General features: G+C 48.2%; 1 protein-coding gene across 1 annotated transcript in view; it reads left to right on the top strand.

Moving 5' to 3' along the window:
- The first annotated feature begins 1,296 nt into the window (after positions 1 to 1,296).
- LOC147113688 (catenin alpha-3-like) overlaps positions 1,297 to 26,467 on the top strand; it is a 3,852,991-nt gene continuing 3,827,820 nt past the window's right edge. The window contains exons 1-2 of the mRNA XM_085994990.1: positions 1,297 to 1,526; positions 25,503 to 25,609. Of these exons, the coding sequence (XP_085851116.1) occupies positions 1,511 to 1,526; positions 25,503 to 25,609 (123 nt within the window). The 5' untranslated portion in view covers positions 1,297 to 1,510. The remainder of the gene's footprint in view (positions 1,527 to 25,502; positions 25,610 to 26,467) is intronic.

Raw genomic sequence — 26,467 nt, 5'->3', positions numbered from 1 at the left:
TGTAACACGACGAACAGTATCTGTCTCCGCCTTCTCTGTACATGACATGGCTGATATCTGCTCCTCGATGTTTTCACATAGTGAGGCCAATTGTAACATGCGGGCGAGCGTTAGATCATGCCCTTCCTCTAGCAATTTCCTCCGCACATAGGCTGACGTGCACCTACTCAGGATAGCGTCTCTTATTTGATTATCCGCATCCCCCCCAAAAGCACAGTCTTTAGCAGCCTGCCACAAGCGAGTAGCAAATTGTTGCACAGTCTCACCTGCCTTCTGGGACAACTTATGAAAAGTCTGTCCAGCAAATGCTGCATTGACCTGGGGCACGAAGTAGTGATTCAAAGCACTAACCGCCGACGTGTAGTCTGCTGGCTCTCCTGTGTCCGGTAGAGTCGAAAAGATATCCTGGACATCTGGTCCTGCTAGGTGTAGAAGTAGAGCTCTTCTCCTCTGCTTTGTGGCAGCTGTAGAAGTACCGTCGATAATGAGGCCTTTGCCGTCGGCATAAAGCTCAAAAGACGTTAACCACCTCGTCCAATTTGGACCCAACATGGCTGGGTCGGCGAAGCATGCAAAATTTTGAATGCCGGTCTTCTCCATCCTAGCTAACTAAACTTGGGCAACTACCTATTTAAAATGATTCCTTTCATTATCCTCGTCGCCAATGTTGTATCTATGCTTTAATGCGTTCAATCAAGCATGTAGATACGTCGAATTAAATCGGAGTCAGGCAGACAGGCTTTTAACTGTGATCTTTACTTTATTCCTAAAATGGCTGACTGCAGCTTTCCCGGGTAATTCCCATTATGCAATGCACATTACATTACCGTATTAACTGGTGTTAAACTCGCACATTACATTACCGTATTGGCTGGTGTCAAACTCGCAATCAATACACGACACCCCCCAACTACCATACCCCATCCTCAGTGCTCCCCCTCCCCCATACCCCCTCCTCAGTGCTCGCCATCCCCCATACTCCCTCCTCATTGCTCCCCTCCCCCATATCCACTCTTCAGTGCTCCCCAACTTCCATACCCCCTCCTCAGTGCTCCCCAACTCCCATACTCCCTCCTCAGTGCTGCCCAACCCCAGATTGGTAGTTTGACAGAAACAAGTCACTTCACGCTGTTGCCATTTGCAGCATAAACAAGCTCAGTATCACCTCTCCTGACAACCCTCATTTCTCCAGCTGACCCTGTGACGACAGCTCCTTTTTCACAGCTGGCTCTTCCCTGTCAGCAGCTCTTTCACTGCCAGCTGACCGTGTCATGTCACCAGCTCCGTCCTTTACAACTAACCCTCCCGTTCCGGATTCCAGCTCCTCCCTTTACAGCTGGCCCACCAGCAGCGACGCTCTGCCCAGCTGATTCTGCGCTGCCTCGTGTCCTCCGAACAACCTGCGATATATACAAGCCGTGGATTCAAGTTATTCAACAGGACTGTTAGACACGACTTCCCTGCTTAAACTTTTCTCAAGCTCCAACTCCAAATCTTCAGTAATATCCTGATGGATTTTGAATGCGGTGAGTTTATTGTTTTCTCTCAGCACACAGCAGCTCGGGAAAAAGAGGTAAACATCAGTTTGAGGGACAGGTCATTCAGCTGTCATCCGTAAATCAGCGAATAGCCAATCGGAGAGGTTACTGACACACACACACTTACAGCACCGATACACACACTGACAGCACCGACACACACAGTTACAGCACCGACACACACACACTTACAGCACCGACACACACACACTTACAGCACCGACACACACAGTTACAGCACCGACACACACACACTTACAGCACCGACACACACACACTTACAGCACCGACACACACACACTTACTGCACCGACACACGCACTTACAGCACCGACACACACACACTTACAGCGCTGACACACAGTTACAGCACCGACACACACACACTTACAGCACCGACACACACACACTTACAGCACCGACACACACACTTACAGCACCGACAGACACACACTTACAGCACCGACACACGCTCACTTACAGCACCGACAGACACACACTTACAGCGCTGACACACACACACTTACAGCGCTGACACACACAGTTACAGCACCGACACACACACACTTACAGCACCGACACACACACACTTACAGCATGACACACACACACTTTCAGTACCGACACACACACACTTACAGCGCTGACACACACACACTTACAGCACTGACACACACAGTTACAGCACCGACACACACACTTACAGCACTGACACATACGCACTTACAGCACTGACACACACACACTTACAGCACCGACACACACACACTTACAGCACCGACACACACACACACTTACAGCACCGACACACACACACTTGCAGCACCGACACACACACACTTACAGCGCCGACACACACACACTTACAGCACTGACACATACGCACTTACAGCACTGACACACACACACTTACAGCACCGACACACACACACTTACAGCACCGACACACACACACACTTACAGCACCGACACACACACACTTGCAGCACCGACACACACACACTTACAGCGCCGACACACACACACTTACAGCGCCGACACACACACGCTTACAGCACCGACACACACACGCTTACAGCACCGACACACACACGCTTACAGCACCGACACACACACACTTACAGCACCGACACACACACACTTACCGCACCAACACACACTCACTTACAGTACTGACACATACGCGCTTACTGCACCGACACACACACACTTACAGCACCGACACACACACACTTACAGTACTGACACATACGCACTTACAGCACCGACACACACACACTTACAGCACCGACACACACACACTTACAGCACCGACACACACACGTACAGCACCGACACACATACACTTACAGCACTGACACACACGCAGTTACAGGACCGACTCATTCACTTACAGCACCGACACACACACTTACAGCACTGACACACACACACACTTACATAGAAACATAGAAACATAGAAGATAGGAGCAGGAGTAGGCCATTCGGCCCTTCGAGCCTGCTCCGCCATTGAATGAGATCATGGCTGATCATCCAAATTCAGCACCCTGTCCCTGCCTTCTCCCCATATCCCTTGATTCCTTTAGCCTTAAGAAATATATCCAACTCTTTCTTGAATATATTTAATGAACTGACCTCCACCGCCCTCTGTGGAAGAGAATTCCACAGGTTCACCACTCTCTGGGTGAAGAAATTCCTCCTCATTTCAGTCCTAAATGGCCTACCCCTTATCCTTAGAGAGTGACCCCGGCCATCAAAAACATCCTTCCTGCATCTAGTCTGTCCAGGCCTGACAGAATTTTATAGGTTTCGATGAGATCCCCTCTCAATCTTCTAAACTCCAGTGAGTATAAGCCCAATCGACACAATCACTCCTCATACGTCATTCCTGCCATCCCAGGTATCAGCCTGGTGAATCTTCGCTGCACTCCTTCCATGGCAAGAACGTCCTTCTTCAGTTAAGGCGACCAAAACTGCACACAATACTCAAGGTGTGGTCTCATCAAGGCCCTGTACAACTGTAGCAAGACATCCTTGTTCCTGTACTCGAACCCTCTTGCTACGAAGGCCAACATACCATTTGCCTTCTTAACCGCCTGCTGCACCTGCATGCTTACCTTCAGCGACTTGTGCACAGTACCTACACACACACACTTACTGCACCTACACATACACAATTACAGCACCGACACACAAACACCTACAGCACCGACACACACACACTTATAGAACCGACACACACACGCTTACAGCACTGACACACACACACTTGCAGCACCGACACACACACACTTACAGCACCGACACACACACACTTACAGCACCGACACACACACACTTACAGCACCGACACACACACTTACAGCACCGACACACACACACTTACAGCACCGACACACACACACTTGCAGCACCGACACACACACACTTACAGCACCGACACAGACACACTTACAGCACCGACACACACACACTTACAGCACTGACACACACACACTTACAGCACTGACACACACACACTTACAGCACCGACGCACACACACTTACAGCACCGATGCACACACACTTACAGCACCTGCACACACACTTACAGCACCGACACACACACACTTACAGCACCGACACACACACACTTACAGCACTGACACACACACACTTACAGCACTGACACACACACACTTACAGCACTGACACACACACACACTTACAGCACCGACGCACACACACTTACAGCACCGATGCACACACACTTACAGCACCTGCACACACACTTACAGCACCGACACACACACACTTACAGCACCGACACACACACCCTTACAGCACCGACACATACACACTTACAGCACCGACACACACACACTTACAGCACAGACAGACACACACTTACAGCACCGGCACACGCACCCTTACAGCACCGACACACTCACTTACAGCACCGACACACACACACTTACAGCACCGACGCACACACACTTACAGCACCGACACACACACACTTACAGCACCGACACACACACACTTACAGCACAGACAGACGCACACTTACAGCACCGGCGCACGCACACTTACAGCACAGACAGACGCACACTTACAGCACCGACACACACACACTTACAGCACAGACAGACGCACACTTACAGCACCGGCACACACACACTTACAGCACCGACACACACACTTACAGCACCGACACACACACACTTACAGCACAGCACAGACACACACTTACAGCACCGGCACATGCACACTTACAGCACCGACACACACACTTACAGCACAGACACACACACTTACAGCACCGACACATGCACACTTACAGCACTGACACACACACTTACAACACCGACACACACACACTTACAGCACCAACACACACACACTTACAGCACCGACACACACACACTTGCAGCACCGACACACACACACTTGCAGCGCCGACACACACACACTTACAGCGCCGACACACACACACTTACAGCGCCGACACACACACGCTTTCAGCACCGACACACACACGCTTGCAGCACCGACACACACACGCTTACAGCACCGACATACACACGCTTACAGCACCGACACACACACGCTTACAGCACCGACACACACACACTTACAGCACCGACACACACACACTTACAGCACCGACACACACACACTTACAGCACCGACACACACACACACTTACAGCACCGACACACACACACTTACCGCACCAACACACACTCACTTACAGTACTGACACATACGCGCTTACTGCACCGACACACACACACTTACAGCACCGACACACACACACTTACAGTACTGACACATACGCACTTACAGCACCGACACACACACACTTACAGCACCGACACACACACGTACAGCACCGACACACATACACTTACAGCACTGACACACACGCAGTTACAGGACCGACTCATTCACTTACAGCACCGACACACACACTTACAGCACTGACACACACACACACTTACATAGAAACATAGAAACATAGAAGATAGGAGCAGGAGTAGGCCATTCGGCCCTTCGAGCCTGCTCCGCCATTGAATGAGATCATGGCTGATCATCCAAATTCAGCACCCTGTCCCTGCCTTCTCCCCATATCCCTTGATTCCTTTAGCCTTAAGAAATATATCCAACTCTTTCTTGAATATATTTAATGAACTGACCTCCACCGCCCTCTGTGGAAGAGAATTCCACAGGTTCACCACTCCCTGGGTGAAGAAATTCCTCCTCATTTCAGTCCTAAATGGCCTACCCCTTATCCTTAGAGAGTGACCCCGGCCATCAAAAACATCCTTCCTGCATCTAGTCTGTCCAGGCCTGACAGAATTTTATAGGTTTCGATGAGATCCCCTCTCAATCTTCTAAACTCCAGTGAGTATAAGCCCAATCGACACAATCTCTCCTCATACGTCATTCCTGCCATCCCAGGTATCAGCCTGGTGAATCTTCGCTGCACTCCTTCCATGGCAAGAACGTCCTTCCTCAGTTAAGGCGACCAAAACTGCACACAATACTCAAGGTGTGGTCTCACCAAGGCCCTGTACAACTGTAGCAAGACATCCTTGTTCCTGTACTCAAACCCTCTTGCTACGAAGGCCAACATACCATTTGCCTTCTTAACCGCCTGCTGCACCTGCATGCTTACCTTCAGCGACTTGTGCACAGTACCTACACACACACACTTACAGCGCTGACACACACAGTTACAGCACCTACACACACACACTTACAGCACCGACACACAAACACCTACAGCACCGACACACACACACTTATAGAACCGACACACACACGCTTACAGCACTGACACACACACACTTGCAGCACCGACACACACACACTTACAGCACCGACGCACACACACTTGCAGCACCGACACACACACACTTACAGCACCGACACAGACACACTTACAGCACCGACACACACACACTTACAGCACTGACACACACACACTTACAGCACTGACACACACACTTACAGCACTGACACACACACACTTACAGCACCGACGCACACACACTTACAGCACCGACGCACACACACTTACAGCACCGATGCACACACACTTACAGCACCTGCATACACACTTACAGCACAGACACACACACACTTACAGCGTCGACACACACACACTTACAGCACCGACACACACACACTTACAGCACCGACACACACACACATACAGCACCGACACACACACACACTTACAGCACCGACACACGCTCACTTACAGCACCGACACACACACACACTTACAGCACCGACACATACACACTTACAGCACCGACACACACACACTTACAGCACCGACGCACACTCACTTACAGCACCGACACACGCACACTTACAGCACCGACACGCACACTTACAGCACAGACAGACACACACTTACAGCACCGACACACACACACTTACAGCACAGACAGACACAAACTTACAGCACCGACACACACACACTTACAGCACCGACACACACACACACTTACAGCACCTACACATACACACTTACAGCACTGACACACACACACTTACAACACCGACACGCACACACTTACAACACCGACACACACACACTTACAGCACCGACACACACACACTTACAGCACCGACACACACACACTTACAACACCGACACACACACACTTACAGCACCGACACACACACACTTACAGCACCGACACACGCTCACTTACAGCACTGACACACACACACTTACAACACCGACACACACACTCTTACAACACCGACACACACACACTTACAGCACCGACACGCACACACTTGCAACACCGACACGCACACACTTACAGCACCGACACACACACTTACAGCACCGACACACACACACTTACAGCACCGACACACACACACTTACAGCACTGACACACACACACTTACAGCACCGACACACACACACGTACAGCACCGACACACACACTTACAGCACCGACACACACACACTTACAGCACCGACACACACACACTTACAGCACCGACGCACACACACTTACAGCACCGACATACACACACTTACAGCACTGACACACACACACTTACAGCACCGACACACACACTTACAGCACCGACACACACACACTTACAGCACTGACACACACACACTTACAGCACCGACACACACACACTTACAGCACCGACACACACTCACTTACAGCACCGACACACACACACTTACAGCACCGACGCACATTCACTTACAGCACCGACACACGCACACTTACAGCACCGACACACACACTTACAGCACCGACACACACACACTTACAGCACCGACACACACACACTTACAGCACCGACACACACACTTACAGGACCGACACACACACACTTACAGCACTGACACACACTCACGTACAGCACCGACACACACACACTTACAGCACCGACGCACACTCACTTACAGCACAGACAGACACACACTTACAGCACTGACACATACGCACTTACAGCACTGACACACACACACTTACAGCACCGACACACACACACTTACAGCACCAACACACACACACTTACAGCACCGACACACACACACTTGCAGCACCGACACACACACACTTGCAGCGCCGACACACACACACTTACAGCGCCGACACACACACACTTACAGCGCCGACACACACACGCTTTCAGCACCGACACACACACGCTTGCAGCACCGACACACACACGCTTACAGCACCGACACACACACACTTACAGCACCGACACACACACACTTACCGCACCAACACACACTCACTTACAGTACTGACACATACGCACTTACAGCACCGACACACACACACTTGCAGCACCGACACACACACACACTTACAGCACCGACACACACACACTTACCGCACCAACACACACTCACTTACAGTACTGACACATACGCGCTTACTGCACCGACACACACACACTTACAGCACCGACACACACACACTTACAGTACTGACACATACGCACTTACAGCACCGACACACACACACTTACAGCACCGACACACACACGTACAGCACCGACACACATACACTTACAGCACTGACACACACGCAGTTACAGGACCGACTCATTCACTTACAGCACCGACACACACACACTTGCAGCACCGACACACACACACTTACAGCACCGACGCACACACACTTACAGCACCGATGCACACACACTTACAGCACCTGCATACACACTTACAGCACAGACACACACACACTTACAGCGTCGACACACACACACTTACAGCACCGACACACACACACTTACAGCACCGACACACACACACATACAGCACCGACACACACACACACTTACAGCACCGACACACGCTCACTTACAGCACCGACACACACACACACTTACAGCACCGACACATACACACTTACAGCACCGACACACACACACTTACAGCACCGACGCACACTCACTTACAGCACCGACACACGCACACTTACAGCACCGACACGCACACTTACAGCACAGACAGACACACACTTACAGCACCGACACACACACACTTACAGCACAGACAGACACAAACTTACAGCACCGACACACACACACTTACAGCACCGACACACACACACACTTACAGCACCTACACATACACACTTACAGCACTGACACACACACACTTACAACACCGACACGCACACACTTACAACACCGACACACACACACTTACAGCACCGACACACACACACTTACAGCACCGACACACACACACTTACAACACCGACACACACACACTTACAGCACCGACACACACACACTTACAGCACCGACACACGCTCACTTACAGCACTGACACACACACACTTACAACACCGACACACACACTCTTACAACACCGACACACACACACTTACAGCACCGACACGCACACACTTGCAACACCGACACGCACACACTTACAGCACCGACACACACACTTACAGCACCGACACACACACACTTACAGCACCGACACACACACACTTACAGCACTGACACACACACACTTACAGCACCGACACACACACACGTACAGCACCGACACACACACTTACAGCACCGACACACACACACTTACAGCACCGACACACACACACTTACAGCACCGACGCACACACACTTACAGCACCGACATACACACACTTACAGCACTGACACACACACACTTACAGCACCGACACACACACTTACAGCACCGACACACACACACTTACAGCACTGACACACACACACTTACAGCACCGACACACACACACTTACAGCACCGACACACACTCACTTACAGCACCGACACACACACACTTACAGCACCGACGCACATTCACTTACAGCACCGACACACGCACACTTACAGCACCGACACACACACTTACAGCACCGACACACACACACTTACAGCACCGACACACACACACTTACAGCACCGACACACACACTTACAGGACCGACACACACACACTTACAGCACTGACACACACTCACGTACAGCACCGACACACACACACTTACAGCACCGACGCACACTCACTTACAGCACAGACAGACACACACTTACAGCACTGACACATACGCACTTACAGCACTGACACACACACACTTACAGCACCGACACACACACACTTACAGCACCAACACACACACACTTACAGCACCGACACACACACACTTGCAGCACCGACACACACACACTTGCAGCGCCGACACACACACACTTACAGCGCCGACACACACACACTTACAGCGCCGACACACACACGCTTTCAGCACCGACACACACACGCTTGCAGCACCGACACACACACGCTTACAGCACCGACACACACACACTTACAGCACCGACACACACACACTTACCGCACCAACACACACTCACTTACAGTACTGACACATACGCACTTACAGCACCGACACACACACACTTGCAGCACCGACACACACACACACTTACAGCACCGACACACACACACTTACCGCACCAACACACACTCACTTACAGTACTGACACATACGCGCTTACTGCACCGACACACACACACTTACAGCACCGACACACACACACTTACAGTACTGACACATACGCACTTACAGCACCGACACACACACACTTACAGCACCGACACACACACGTACAGCACCGACACACATACACTTACAGCACTGACACACACGCAGTTACAGGACCGACTCATTCACTTACAGCACCGACACACACACTTACAGCACTGACACACACACACACTTACATAGAAACATAGAAACATAGAAGATAGGAGCAGGAGTAGGCCATTCGGCCCTTCGAGCCTGCTCCGCCATTGAATGAGATCATGGCTGATCATCCAAATTCAGCACCCTGTCCCTGCCTTCTCCCCATATCCCTTGATTCCTTTAGCCTTAAGAAATATATCCAACTCTTTCTTGAATATATTTAATGAACTGACCTCCACCGCCCTCTGTGGAAGAGAATTCCACAGGTTCACCACTCCCTGGGTGAAGAAATTCCTCCTCATTTCAGTCCTAAATGGCCTACCCCTTATCCTTAGAGAGTGACCCCGGCCATCAAAAACATCCTTCCTGCATCTAGTCTGTCCAGGCCTGACAGAATTTTATAGGTTTCGATGAGATCCCCTCTCAATCTTCTAAACTCCAGTGAGTATAAGCCCAATCGACACAATCTCTCCTCATACGTCATTCCTGCCATCCCAGGTATCAGCCTGGTGAATCTTCGCTGCACTCCTTCCATGGCAAGAACGTCCTTCCTCAGTTAAGGCGACCAAAACTGCACACAATACTCAAGGTGTGGTCTCACCAAGGCCCTGTACAACTGTAGCAAGACATCCTTGTTCCTGTACTCAAACCCTCTTGCTACGAAGGCCAACATACCATTTGCCTTCTTAACTGCCTGCTGCACCTGCATGCTTACCTTCAGCGACTTGTGCACAGTACCTACACACACACACTTACAGCGCTGACACACACAGTTACAGCACCTACACACACACTTACAGCACCGACACGCACACTTACAGCACAGACAGACACACACTTACAGCACCGACACACACACACTTACAGCACAGACAGACACAAACTTACAGCACCGACTCAAACACACGTACAGCACCGACACACACACACACTTACAGCACCTACACATACACACTTACAGCACTGACACACACACACTTACAACACCGACACACACACACTTACAACACCGACACACACACACTTACAGCACCGACACACACACACTTACAGCACCGACACACACACACTTACAGCAGGGACGCACACACACTTACAGCACCGACATACACACACTTACAGCACTGACACACACACACTTACAGCACTGACACACTCTTACAGCACCGACACACATACTTACAGCACCGACACACACACACTTACAGCACTGACACACACACACTTGCAGCACCGACACACACACACTTACAGCACCGACACACACTCACTTACAGCACCGACACACACACACTTACAGCACCGACGCACATTCACTTACAGCACCGACACACGCACACTTACAGCACCGACACACACACTTACAGCACCGACACACACACACTTACAGCACCGACACACACACACTTACAGCACCGACACACACACACTTACAGCACCGACGCACACTCACTTACAGCACCGACACACACACTTACAGCACAGACAGACACACAGTTACAGCACCGACACGCACACACTTACAGCACCGACACACACACACACTTACATCACCAACACATACACAGTTACAGCACTGACACACACACACTTACAACACCGACACACACACACTTACAGCACTGACACACACACACTTACAGCACCGACACACACACACTTACAGCACCGACACACACACACTTACAGCACCGACACACACACACTTAAAACACCGACACACACACTTACAGCACTGACACACACACACACTTACAGCACCAACACATGCACACTTACAGCACTGACACACACACACTTACAGCACCGACACACACACACTTACAGCACCGACACACACACACTTACAGCACCGACACACACACACTTACAGCACCGACACACACACACTTAAAACACCGACACACACACTTACAGCACCGACACACACACACTTACAGCACCGACACACACACACTTACAGCACCGACACACACACACTTAAAACACCGACACACACACGTACAGCACCGACACACACACACTTACAGCACCGACACACAGACACTTACAGCACCGACACACACACACTTACAGCACCGACACACACACACTTACAGCACCGACACACACACACTTACAGCACCGACACACACACTTACAGCACCGACACACACTCACTTACAGCACCGACACACACACACTTACAGCACTGACACCCACACTTACAGCATCGACACACGCACACTTACAGCACCGACACACACACACTTCCGGCACCGACACACACTCACTTACAGTACTGACACATACGCACTTACAGCACCGACACACACACACTTACAGCACCGACACACACGCACTTACTGCACCGACACACACACACTTACAATACTGACTCAGACACACTTACAGCACCGACACACACACACTTACAGCACCAACACACACGCACTTACTGCACCGACACACACACACTTACTGCACCGACACACACACACTTACAGCACCGGCACACACACACTTACAGCACCGACACACACACACTTACAGCACCGACACACACACACTTACAGCACCGACACACACACACTTACAACACCGACACACACACACGTACAGCACCGACACACACACTTACAGCACCGACACACACACACTTACAACACCGACACACACACACGTACAGCACCGACACACACACACTTACAGCACCGACACACACACACTTACAGCACCGACACACACACACACTTGCAGCACCGACACACACACACTTACAGCACCGACACACACACTTACAGCACCGACACACACACACACTTACAGCACCGACACACACACACTCACAGCACCGACTCACACACAATTGCAGCACCGACACACACACTTACAGCACCGACACACACACACTTACAGCACCGACACACACACACTTACATCACCGACACACACACAATTACAGCACCGACACACACACAATTACAGCACCGACACACACACACTTACAGCACCGACACACACACTTACAGCACCGACACACACACACTTACATCACCGACACACACACAATTACAGCACCGACACACACACACTTACAACACCGACACACACACACTTACAGCACCGACACACACACACTTACAGCACCGACACACACACTTACAGCACCGACACACACACACGTACAGCACTGACACACACACACGTACAGCACCGACAGACACACACTTACAGCACCGACACACACACACTTACAGCGCCGACACACACACACTTACAGCGCCGACACACACACACTTACAGCGCCGACACACACACACTTACAACGCCGACACACACACACTTACAGTGCTGAGATACACACACTTACAGCACTGAGACACACACACTTACAGCACTGATACACACACACTTACAGCACTTGGAACACAGGCACAGGAGTAGGCCATTCAGCCCCTCGAGCCTGTTCTGTTATTCAATGACATTATGGCTGATCTGCGACCTAACTCCATGTACCCACCTTTGGCCCAAATCCCTTAATACCTTTTGTTAACAAAAGTCTATCAATTTCCGATTTAAAATTAACAGTTGATCTTGCATCAATTGCCTTTTGCTGAAGAAAGTTCCAAACTTCTACCACCCTTTGAGTGTAGAATTTTTCCTAATTTCTCTCCTGAAATACTGGTTCTAATTTTTAGACTATGCACTCTTGTCCTGGAATCCCCAACCAGTGGAAATAGTTTCTCTCGATCTACTCTATCTGTTCCCCTTAATATCACGAATACTTTGTCAAATCACCCCTTAACCTTCTAAATTCTAGGGAATACAACTCTAATTTGTGTAATCCCTCCTCGTAACTTAACCCTTGGAGTCCAGGTATCATTCTGGTAAATGCACTCCCTCCAAGGTCAATATATCCTTCCAATGGTGTGGTGACTGAACTGCTCACAGTACTCCAGGTGTGGTCTAACCAGGGCTTTGTACAGCTGCAGCATAACTTCTACCCCCTTGTATTCTAGTCCTCTAGATATAAAGGCCAACATTCCGTTAGCCTTTTTGATTATTTTTTATACCTGTTCAGGACAATTTAATGATCTGTGTACCTGGACCCCCAAGTCTCTCTGGGCCTCCACTGTTTCTAGCTTTTTACAATTTAGAAAGTACCCTGTGTTCTATCCATTTTAGGTCCAAAGTGGATGACCTCACATTTGCCTACATTGAAATCCACTTGCTACAGTTTGCCCATTCACTTAATCTGTCGACATCCCTTTGTAATTTTATGCTTTCATCTACACTGTCTATAGATTCTGGAACAGTTCCCATGGATTGGAGGGTAGCTATTGTTACCCCACTATCAAAAATTGTGGTAGAGAGAAAACGGGGAATTATAGACCGGTAAGCCTGACATCGGTAGTGGGAATAATGCTAGAGTCCATTATAAAAGATGTAATAGCAGAGCACTTGGAAAACAGTGACAGGATCGGACAAAGTCAACATGGATTTACAAAAGGTAAATCGTGCTTGACTAATCTACTGAGATTTTTTGAGGATGTAACTGGTAGAATAGATAAGGGAGAACCAGTGGATGTGGTGTATTTGGACTTTCAGAAGGCTTTCGATAAGGTCCTGCATAAGAGATTAGCGTGTAAAGGCACATAGGATTGGGGGCAAGGTACTGACTTGGATAGAGAACTGGTTGGCAGACAGGAAGCAAAGAGTTGGAATAAACGGATCTTTTTCCGAGTGGCAGGCAGTGACTAGTGGGGTACCGCAGGGATCAGTCCTGGGACCCCAGCTATCACAATATATGTTAATGATCTGGACGAGGGAAGTAGATGTAATATCTCCAAGTTTGCAGATGACACAAAGCTGGGTGAGCGTGTGTGCTGTGAGGAGGATGCCGAGAAACTCCAGTATGATTTGGACAGGTTGGGTGATTGGGCAGATGCATGGCAGATGCAGTATAATGTGGATAAATGTGAGGTTATCCACTTTGGTGGCAAAAACAGGGAGGCAGATTATTATCTGAACGGCAATAGATTGGGAGAAGGGGAAGTGCAACGAGACCTGGGTGTCCTTGTGCACCAGTCTCTGAAGGTAAGCATGCAGGTGCAGCAGGCGGTTAAGAAGGCAAATGGTATGTTGGCCTTCGTAGCGAGAGGGTTCGAGTACAGGAACAAGGATGTCTTGCTGCAGTTGTACAGGGCCTTGTTGAGACCACTGTAGTGTCCGCGTATCAATAGCACACGGACTGCAGGAGAACGGTAATAACAGGTGTTTACTGAACAGAGGGTATGCTGGAACTGAAAGTACAGAAGCCTGCTACGGCTTTATATACAGGTGTGGTCACTGCCGGTGCTACAGTATAAAAGCAGTTCTCTCTTAAAGGTACATACACAACAATTCCTCCCCTTTTAGATAAACAGTACATAACATTCATTTAACAATTAAATAATAACTAATTCCAATTACAATTTTCTCTGTACTATATACATCAACTGAAGTAATCATTTATAAATTCAGTCTTTGAGGAGGCTTCCTGATCCTGTCTGGATAGCGCCTTTCTCGAGTATCCTGTTGTTGCGGCGGAGTCGATTCTGGCTCATTGTCATTGGTTGGTTCTTCAGCTTCCAATACCACTGATTCTGAGGTCGACGCAATCTGTACTTCGGGTTCATCACCAGGTGCGCATGCTCATGGTATGGGTTTGACTTGTCCCTGTGACTCTAGAATCTGGTCAGCATGGCGTCTCACGATGCTCTCTCCAACGTCCACTGTGTACATTAGTGGTCCCTGCTGTGTGCATATCGTTCCTGGCTGCCATTTTTCTGTTCGGTAGTCGCGGGCCAAGACTGGTTGCCCTATCTTGAAGCTCCTGGTTGGCTTCTCATTGATGTGCTGGAATTGCTTATCCTCAACATCTCGTCTTATGTTTGGTTTGAGCAAATCCAGGCAACATCTTAACCTTTGGTTAAAGAACATTATGGCTGGAGCTTGGTTGGTGACTGCATGTGTCGCATTCCGGTAAACAAACAAGAAATTATCCACCTTGTGTTGTTGTGGTATGTCGTCGTTATATATCGCCTTTATTGCTTTTTTAAAGGTCTGAACAAACCTCTCAGCCAATCCATTTGTGGCTGGATGATATGGGGCAGATGTGTAATGTTTTACCCCATTATTCCTTAACAACCTCCGGAAATCCTCGGACACAAATTGTGGTCCATTGTCGGAACAAATCTGTTCTGGCAAGCCATTCCTGGCGAAGATGGTCCGTAGGACTGCAATAGTTTTCTCTGTGGTGGTGGAGGACATTTTGATGACCTCTGGCCATTTCGAAGGTGCATCCACGGCGATTAAAAACATTGAGTCCATAAATGGACCAGCAAAATCAATGTGTACCCATTGCCATGGAGATGAGGGCCACTCCCATGGGTGTAGCGGGGCCTGTGGTGGACCTTTTTGGACTTTCTGGCATCCTGTGCATCTCTTGGTCATATCCTCGATTTCTTTATCGATTCCTGGCCACCACACAAATGCCCTGGCTAGGCTCTTCATTTTTACCCCTCCCAGATGACCCTCATGAAGCTCATAGAGCACTCTATCTCTCAACTTGGGTGGAATTACCACTCGGGATCCACACATCAAGGTCCCCCGGCACACTGACAGCTGTTCTCTCCTTGGCGAGAATGCTGGCAACAGTGAGTCGCCATGTGCTGGCCATCCCTTCACCGTCAAATCATAGACCCGAGAGAGTGTCGGCTCATTTCGGGTTTCCTTCTCTATACTTGAGTTTGTAACAGGTAGACATTCGACTATGGTCAAATGGAATACCTCAATAGGGTCCACTGCAGGTGCTTCCTCCACCGTAGGCAACGATAGGCGCGACAGCCCATCAGCGTTTCCATGCTGTTTCGTACCCTTGTACTCTATGTCGTATTGATGTGCCCCTAGAAAAAGGGACCATCTTTGCAGCCGTTGCGCCGTCATCACCGGAACGCACTTCTTTGGGTTAAAAATGGAAACAAGAGGCTGATGATCAGTCAGTAGGGTGAATTTCTGCCCGTGCAGATAGTGATTGAACTTCTTCACCCCCCACACCAGGCTGAGGGCCTCCCTGTCAATCAGGGCGTAGTTACGCTCGGCTGAGGTTAACGAGCGCGACGCAAAGGCTATTGGCCTCTCTGAACCGTCAAGGAATTTGTGTGACAGCACCGCTCCAATGCCGTAGGGAGACGCATCACATGCCAACCGAATCGGTAGTGTTGGATTGCAGTGGGCCAATACTTCTTTTGAAGTGATTAGGCATTTACATTTCTGAAAGGCACGCTTACACTCATCACTCCATTTCCATGCTACTCCAGTTTGCAGCAGGGCATTCAGTGGGTGCAGAATTGTAGATAAATTTGGCAAGAACTTATGGTAGTAGTTCACCAACCCGAGGAACGACCTCAGTTGCAACACATTTTCCGGTGCTGGAGCCTTGACTACTGCCTCAATCTTGTCTGGGGACTTATGTAACCCCTCCTCATCAATCATGTGGCCACAATACGAGATTTGTTTCCTGAAAAACTCGCATTTGGGGTGGTTGGCTCGTAGCCCATATTCTTGTAATCCAGTGAGCACCTGCTCCAGGTTGGCAAGGTGTTCACTGTCATTTTCGCCTGTAACCAGGATGTCGTCCAAATAACACTGGGTCCCCGGGATCCCTTGCAGGACTTGTTCCACCGCCCTCTGCCAAATACCATGCTACCCCGAATACCAGTCGGTTGTACTGGTAAAGACCTTTGTGAGTGTTTATCGTGAGGTATTTTCTAGATGCTTCTACCTCCATTTGTAGATACGCTTGGGCCAGATCAATCTTCGTAAAGCGTTTCCCTCCAGATAGTGAGGCAAAAATATCTTCTATCCGTGGAAGTGGATATTGTACTGTGTGCAGGACTGGGTTCACAGTTACCTTAAAGTCCCCACAGATGCGAACCTTCTTCGGCTCCCCAGGCGTGCTGCTCAATGATTTCTTCATTACAGGAATGATGGGTGTGGCCCACTCGCTCCAGTCCACCTTGGACAGCACACCCGAACGCTCCAGACTCTCCAGCTCTGCTTCGACAGCTGGGTGGATCGCGTACGGTACCGGTCTGGCCTTAAAAAATTTTGGGTTTGCGTTATCTTCAATTTTTATCATTGCCGTTACTCCTTTTAGAGTCCCAAGTCCTTGTTGGAACACCTCTTTCGCGTCAGTTAGAATTTTTGACAGTCATCCAGGTGTGACGTCGTCATCCTTTTTGTCAGCCACAGTTAGCGCCTGAATGGAATGCCAATCCAGTTGTATTTTTTGGATCCATTCACATCCCAATAATGGTGGTCCTCCATCTTGTAGTATATATAGATACAGTTTCTGTGTTTCCTTGCCATTGTATTTAACGGGCACCCTTATTTTTCCTCTGGGGTAGACTTTTTGCCCCGTATATGTCTTCAATACAATGGACGTGTCCTTCAAAGGTATGTGTGAGAATAGCCACTCATAGTCTCGTTGATTCATGACAGTTAGGGCTGAACCTGTGTCCAATTCCATCTTTACTTGGGACCCTGCTATCGTGAGGGTGACCCAAATAGTTCGGTGATCCTCCTTTGCGATCACGTTGTGTAACTTTAGACAACTTAGTCTCCTGCTCCCGGAGTCATTATCACTCTCCTGATCTTCTGAACTACTGTCTGTCATTTTTTTTTACTTTCTTGTACTTTTCCTTAGTAGTTCTTTTAGTGTTGGTTTTCTTTCCCAACCTGCAGACTCTTGCTATGTGTCCCACTTTTCCACATTGCCTGCATACTTTGTCCTTAAACCAGCAGTCCTTCTGGTCATGGGTTGTTTTGCCGCAGCGATAGCACTTTTCTGCTCCATATGCCATTTCGTTGGTGCTATATTCTTGCGGTTTCTGTTGTATTTCCGCAGCTCCCCGTGCTGCTGCTTCGTAGGATACTGCCACGCTGAAAGCCTTTTCTAGCGTCAGGTCCTTTTCCGAAAGTAGTCGTTTCTGGGTTCCTTCACTCTGGAGCCCACAGACAAACTTATCCCTTAAGGTATCTGCCAGTCCTGCTCCGAACTGACAGTGCTTCGATAACTTGCGTAGTTCCGTAAGATAGTCAGCATTACTCTCATCTTTGTGCTGGTTTCTTTTATGGAACTTGAATCTTTCTGCTATCAGCAGCGGTGTAGGGTTTAGATGTTCCTGTAAGATATTGACAATCTCTTCAAAGCTTTTCTCCATTGGTTTAGCTGGGGTAATTAAATTCCGCAATAGGCCGTACGTTCTCGCGCCCATCAAATTTAATAATACTGACGCCTTCTTTCCATCGGCCACCTCATTTGCCTTGCAGTACACTTCAATTCTTTCCACATACGTGGTCCAGTCTTCTATTTCGTTGTCGAAAGCAGTGATACTGCCAATCTTCGGCATCTTGGGTGGTTTAAAATGGCGCCTCCTGCGCTTTTCCTTCTTCCCCAATGGATTAAAATGGCGCCTCCCGCGCTTTTCCTTCTTCCCCTTGCTGCCAACGCTGCTCCTAGCGTTCTAAATAGTAATGGCGGCACCCCGCGGCTTCAGCGCGTCTCTCTTTTGTTAGTTAAATTCCTTCGTTTTATTCTTCTTCGACGCTGTCCACTGCGCGTCTCTTTTCCTTCCCCTTGTTTTATTTTCTCTAACACTGCCCGGCTCTTGAGCACCGACCGCGCCCTGTGTGCTCCACCCTCTCTCTCTCTTTTCCTTCCCGACGACGCTGCACGGCCCCCTTGCAGAGCCGCTCGATCGAGCTCAAGCCCGCCGCAGTCCGGAAGGGTCAGCGGACTACCTGCTACCAGCACGATTTGCTGGAGCACCTTGACTGGGGAGCCAAGCCCAGCTCTCCACAGCCCCCCCTGCGATTCTCTGAACTCCGATGGATCACTGGGCGGTTGCCCGCGGTCGACACCTGTTGCTCTGACTTCGACCTCCAAGAAGCTTCTTTTCAGGGATGGATCCCCGTGAGGTGATGCAGTACTGCAGGTGAGTTCGAACCTGCTCGTCGCCAGTGTAGTGTCCGCGTATCAATAACACACGGACTGCAGGAGAACAGTAATAACAGGTGTTTACTGAACAGAGGGTATGCTGGAACTGAAAGTACAGAAGCCTGCTACGGCTTTATATACAGGTGTGGTCACTGCCGGTACTACAGTATAAAAGCAGTTCTCTCTTAAATGTACATACACAACAACCACAACTTGAGTATTGTGTGCAGTTTTGGTCACCTTATCTGAGGAAGGATGTTCTTACCATGGAGGGAGTGCAGCGAAGATTCACCAGACTGATACCTGTGATGGCAGGAATGACGTATGAGGAGAGATTGGGTTGATTGGGCTTATACTCACTGGAGTTTAGAAGAATGAGAGGGGATCTCATTGAAACTTATAAAATTCTAACAGGACTGGACAGACTAGATGCAGGAAGGATGTTTCCGATGGCGCGGGAGTCTAGAACCAGGACAGTCTAAGGATAAGGGGTAAGCCATTTAGGACAGAGATGAGGAGGAATTTCTTCACCCAGAGAGTGGTGAACCTGTGGAATTCTCTACCACAGAAGGCATTGGAGGCCAATTCATTAAATATATTCAAGAAGGAGTTAGATATATTTTTTAAGGCTAAAGGGATCAAGGGATATGGGGAGAAGGCAGGGACAAGGTACTGAGTTTGGATGATCAGCCATGATCTCATTTAATGGCGGAGCAGGCTCGAGGGGCCGAATGGCCTACTCCTGCTCCTATCTTCTATGTCTACAATGCTGCCTATCTTTGTGTCATCGGCAAACTTGGATACGAGTCTCTCTATTGCATCTGCTAAGTCGTTAATATACACAGTGAATAGTTGAGGCACCGACACAGCATGCTATCCTCTTCCTCTACTGTAAATACTGATGCAAAGTAATTATTTAACGTGTCCACCATTTCCTTATCATTGATAATATCACCATTATCAGTTTTCAAGGGCCCACATGGCTCCTGACCACCTGCTTTTTCCTAATCTAATTGTAAAAAATATTTGTGTTGATTTTGATATCCTTGCAAGTTTCTTTTCATACTTCCTTTTTGTAGCTCTTACTATCTGTTTTGTCACCCTTTGTTGTTCTTTGTATCTCTCCCAGTTGCCAGAATCTATGCTATTTTTTGCATTTTTGTATGCTTTTTCTTTTAGTTTTATTTTGTCCCTTACCTTTTCTGTCATCCATGGCAGTATTTTTTTGGCAGTGGAGCTCTTGCTCCTCAGGGGTATAAACTAGTTCTGCATCACATTAAATTCTTTTTTGTACACCTCCCACTGATCTTCACTCGTTTTACCCATTAACAGATTTGCCCAGTTTACTGTGGACAGTCTCTGTCTCATCCCGTTGAAGACGGCCTTACCTAAATCTAGAATCTTAGTAGCTGTTTCACGTTTCTCCCTTTCAAACATTACATTGAACTCGATCATGTTATGATCGCTATTAGATAAATGTTCATGCATTGTTAGGCTGTTAACTAAATCTGGCTCATTACTCATTACTAAATCTAATACGGCATACCTCCTTATTGGTTCTAGGATCTATTGTTGCAGAAAACTACCCCGGACACATTGAATACATTTGCTACCTTTTTGACACAAGCTAGCCTGCTTATCCCAATCTCTACAAATGTTAAAATCTCCTATTAAAAGCACTCTGCCTTTACTACATGCTTGTTTAATCTCTGCATTTATACTTCCTGCCACTTCACAGCTATACACAACTCCCACTATAGTCTTACATCCTTTTCGATTCCTTAATTCTACCCACAAAGTCTCCACTGCCTCCTTATCTCTCATTATATCCTCTCTTATCATTGAAGTGATTTCATCCCTAATCACTGAGGCTACTCCTCCCCCATTACATTTTCCCCATCTTTCCTGTAGACCTTATAACCTGGTATATTCAGTTCCCAGTCCTGACCGTCTTGCAGCCATGTCTCAGTAATGGCTACCATGTCATACCCTCCAAGTTGAATTTGCACCTGCAGTTCATTCAATTTATTCCTTATACTCCGTGCCTTTGTATAAATAACTCTTATTTGGGCCACACCCCCTAGCCTGTCCTTCGACTCTACTGTTGTTTTTCTCATACATTTCTTATTTCTCAGTCCTGATTTAATTACTTTACATCTTTTAGTTTCCCCTTTACCCGTAATGCCTAAAGCACAAGCTCTGACTATTACTCCACTTTCTTCCCTTTTGTTTGTTTTAGAATTATTATTTATACTACATTTTCCATCTGAGCCCTCCCCCACCCCCCATTTACTAGTTTAAAGTCCTCGTGTCTTCCCTATTTATCCTTTCTACTAGGACCCTGGTCCCAGCCTGGTTCAGGTGGAGCCCGTCCCAACAGTACAGTTCTTTCCTGTCCCAATACTGGTGCCGGTGCCCCATGAAATGGAACCCCTCTTTCCCACACCACTCCTTCAGCCACGTGTTCACTTCCCTAATCTACTTATCCCTACGCCAATTTGTACGTGGCTTGGATAATAATCCAGAGTATAAACCTTGAGGTCCTGTTCTTTAATTTAGCTCCTAGTTCCTGGTACTCTCCAAACAGGACCTCTTTCCTACTCTTTCCTATGTTCTTGGTCCCAACATGGACCCCAACGACTGGATCTTTCCCCTCCCTCTCCAATATCCTTTCAAGCCGGATTGAGATGTCCCTCACCCTGGTATCAGGTAGGCAACATATCATGTGGAAGTCTCGATCATGCTTACAAAGGATTCTATCTGTACCCCTAATTATTGAATCCCTTCCTCCCTGCTTTGGACAGCTTCCTGCTCCAAGGTGCCATGGTCCGCATTCTGGCTGTCCTTCCGACGGTCTTTATCCTTATCCTCACAGGTAGCAAGTACATTGTGCCTTTTGGATAGGATCAGTTTCTGTGGCTCCTTGTTCTCTATCTCACCTGGGTCCCCCTTACTCTGTACACTATTGGTCACACCAACACTGTTCTGATCCTGCATCTCTCTATGAGGTGTGATCGAGGTCTGAAGCAAATTGCCCAAGTACTCATCCTCCTCCCTATGTGTCGGGCACAGGCACAGACACACTTACAGTACTGGCACATACAAAGTTACTGTACTGGTAGACACACACTTACAGTAGTGGCACAGACTCATTTACAATACTGGCATAACAACAACAATTTGTATTTATATAGTGCCTTTAATGTAGTAAAATATCCCAAGGTGCTTCACAGGAGTATTATCAGACAAAATTTGACACTGAGCCACATAATGAGATATTAGCACAGATGACCAAAAGCTTGATCAAAGAGGTAGGTTTTAAGGAGCGTCTTAAAGAGGAAAGAGAGGTAGAGAGACGGAGAGGTTTAGGGAGGGAATTCCAGAGTTTAGGGCCTAGGCAGCAGAAGGCACGGCCACCAATGGTGGAATGATGAAAATCGGGGATGCACAAGAGGTCAGAATTGGAGTAGCACAGAAATCTTGGAGGCTTTTCGGGGTTGAGGAGGTTACGGGAGGGACGAGGTCATGGAGGGATTTGAAAACAAGGATGTGAATTTTAAAATTGAGGTGTTGCCGGACTGGGAGTCAATGTAGGTCAGCGAGCACAGCACAGGCACACTTACACTATTGGCACAACCACACTCACACTTACACTACTGACAGACACACTTACATTATTGGCATAGATAAGCAGAGGTCTGAAAATACAGGTACACATCAGTGGTATAAGAGGGTTAATATTGCAGTGGCTTTGGAAATAGTTACAATAAGTTGTGTGACACATGCCAGTCTGAAAGGATGCCAAGGTCAATGGCATATCAATGTACTTAAGCTAAGCTATAAACAGCACTTTTAGGGGAAGATAATACAGCTATCCTGTTCAATGATAGTATGAGTGTGCTGACCTCTAAATCACCTCCCTGTAGCCTTGCACCCAAGCCTAAAGATTTTGTGTTGAAGAAACGTATTCCTCCCCTTGCCTTTACTTAGCCCTGTTCCTGGGACTAGGGACAGGGTCACTGGCAAGGCTTGGAAACTAAGCACGAGCCAGGCCTGGTTAGTACCTGGAGGGGTGACCTTCAGGGAAGACCAGGTGCAGAAGGTCACGGAAGGAGCCCCGGGAGGGGCGGCTGGTGAGCAGGCCCGGGCGTTGGGCTGAAGATTGTCGGACAGGAGGAATGGTGGAATGGAATGGAATGGCGGCGCGCACAGACGCAGCGGCTTTGCTTCTCCCAGGACGGTGCTATTTACGTTAATGTTAATGTTATTTGTACTGGACTCATGGGAGCTTGCAAGATCACATTTCGTTGTTCATGTACTTGTGCATTGTACAATGACAATAAAGTTGAATTATTATTATTATTACTTCATGACAGAAGTCAATCGGCAAAATTTTGTACTGATCAGTGAACTACTTCCTTTTGTCGAAATTCTCGTTGAACTTTCAGAGCTAAGATGCAGTTACAGACTTTTTGTTTGGGGCTAAGCAAATTCAGAAATAGGTTTGAGGTAATTTTTTGATGCCAAATGTACAGCCTTGTTATTTGGCAGAGCACTCAGGGTTTTTTCTACTTTTGTGACTGTGTAATATAAACAGGGCCATTACAACAAACCATAGTGTCTCATTTAAATGGCAAACACGTGACAGGTGTAGGAAACAAAAAGCCCCACTTGTAAAGTTAAAGGTTACTTACATAATTTAAGTTTTGTTTTATTCTCTGTAGGTAAAATGTCATCTGTGCTTCTGAACGTTCCACTGAAAATGGACACAAAGGACCTTCAGATCAAGACTTTAACAGTGGAAAGGCTGATTCAGCCTTTGATAATACAGGTGGGTTTTTGCACTTTCCAAAATCAAACGATCAACACATGCAAACTAGCCTGTTGTAAAGATCTTTTTGTACAGATGGCACAAGCTGGAGAAGTTCAACATGCTGCCAACAAAACAACGACCACTCCTCTGTTCCCAGCCCAGAATTGCGCCGGCCAAGAGCACAAATCAGAAAAAACCCTGTCCTCACTCAGTGCCCACTTCTCACCATGAAGCTGAATGGTCATCGGAAGCAGGAACTCTGACGCTAGGGCACCGAGGTCCTGATAGCCCCCAGTGAGATCAGTTAACTCCGCACAGACCAGGGATGGAACCGAGGAGCTGGGAACTTCCTAATGCCTTTGTCTCTTACGATTGAAGTGATACATTTTCCTGCAGATCAAGTGAGACAATCCACACGGTGGCCCAGTGAAATTCACGCATGTCAATGTAAATCACGCTGCAAGCACATCGAAGTCAGGACATTAATATTTTCTACTACCAAATAAAATAGCTGATTTAGTTTTTGGCAGGTTGGAGGTAATTTTGTGAGGCTTGTATCCAAGTGTGGATTCTTGCTAGACTGGAGGGCAGATCACAAATTGGCCCCATGCTGATACAACCCCATCTCTGAGCTGCAGTGAGGTTCACTGCTGGGATCAGAGCCGCACAAAATGATCCCTGTGGTGTAATTGTACAACTGTGTCAAAATTCTTCCCAATAGGCAGATCGTGAATGTGATCCCAAAAGGAGGGCACTTATTAATGTTGGCATTATTCATTTTGGAACTTACATAAGAACACAAGAAATAGGAGCAGGAGTAGGTCATTTGGCCCCTCGCGCCTGCTCTGCCATTCAATAAGATCATGGCTGATCTTC

Source organism: Somniosus microcephalus, chromosome 8 (genome assembly GCF_052327205.1).
Source record: "Somniosus microcephalus isolate GS21.2 chromosome 8, FLI_Smic_1.0, whole genome shotgun sequence".
NCBI classification, from domain to species: Eukaryota; Metazoa; Chordata; class Chondrichthyes; order Squaliformes; family Somniosidae; genus Somniosus; species Somniosus microcephalus.
This window is presented reverse-complemented; position numbering and strand designations above follow the sequence as displayed.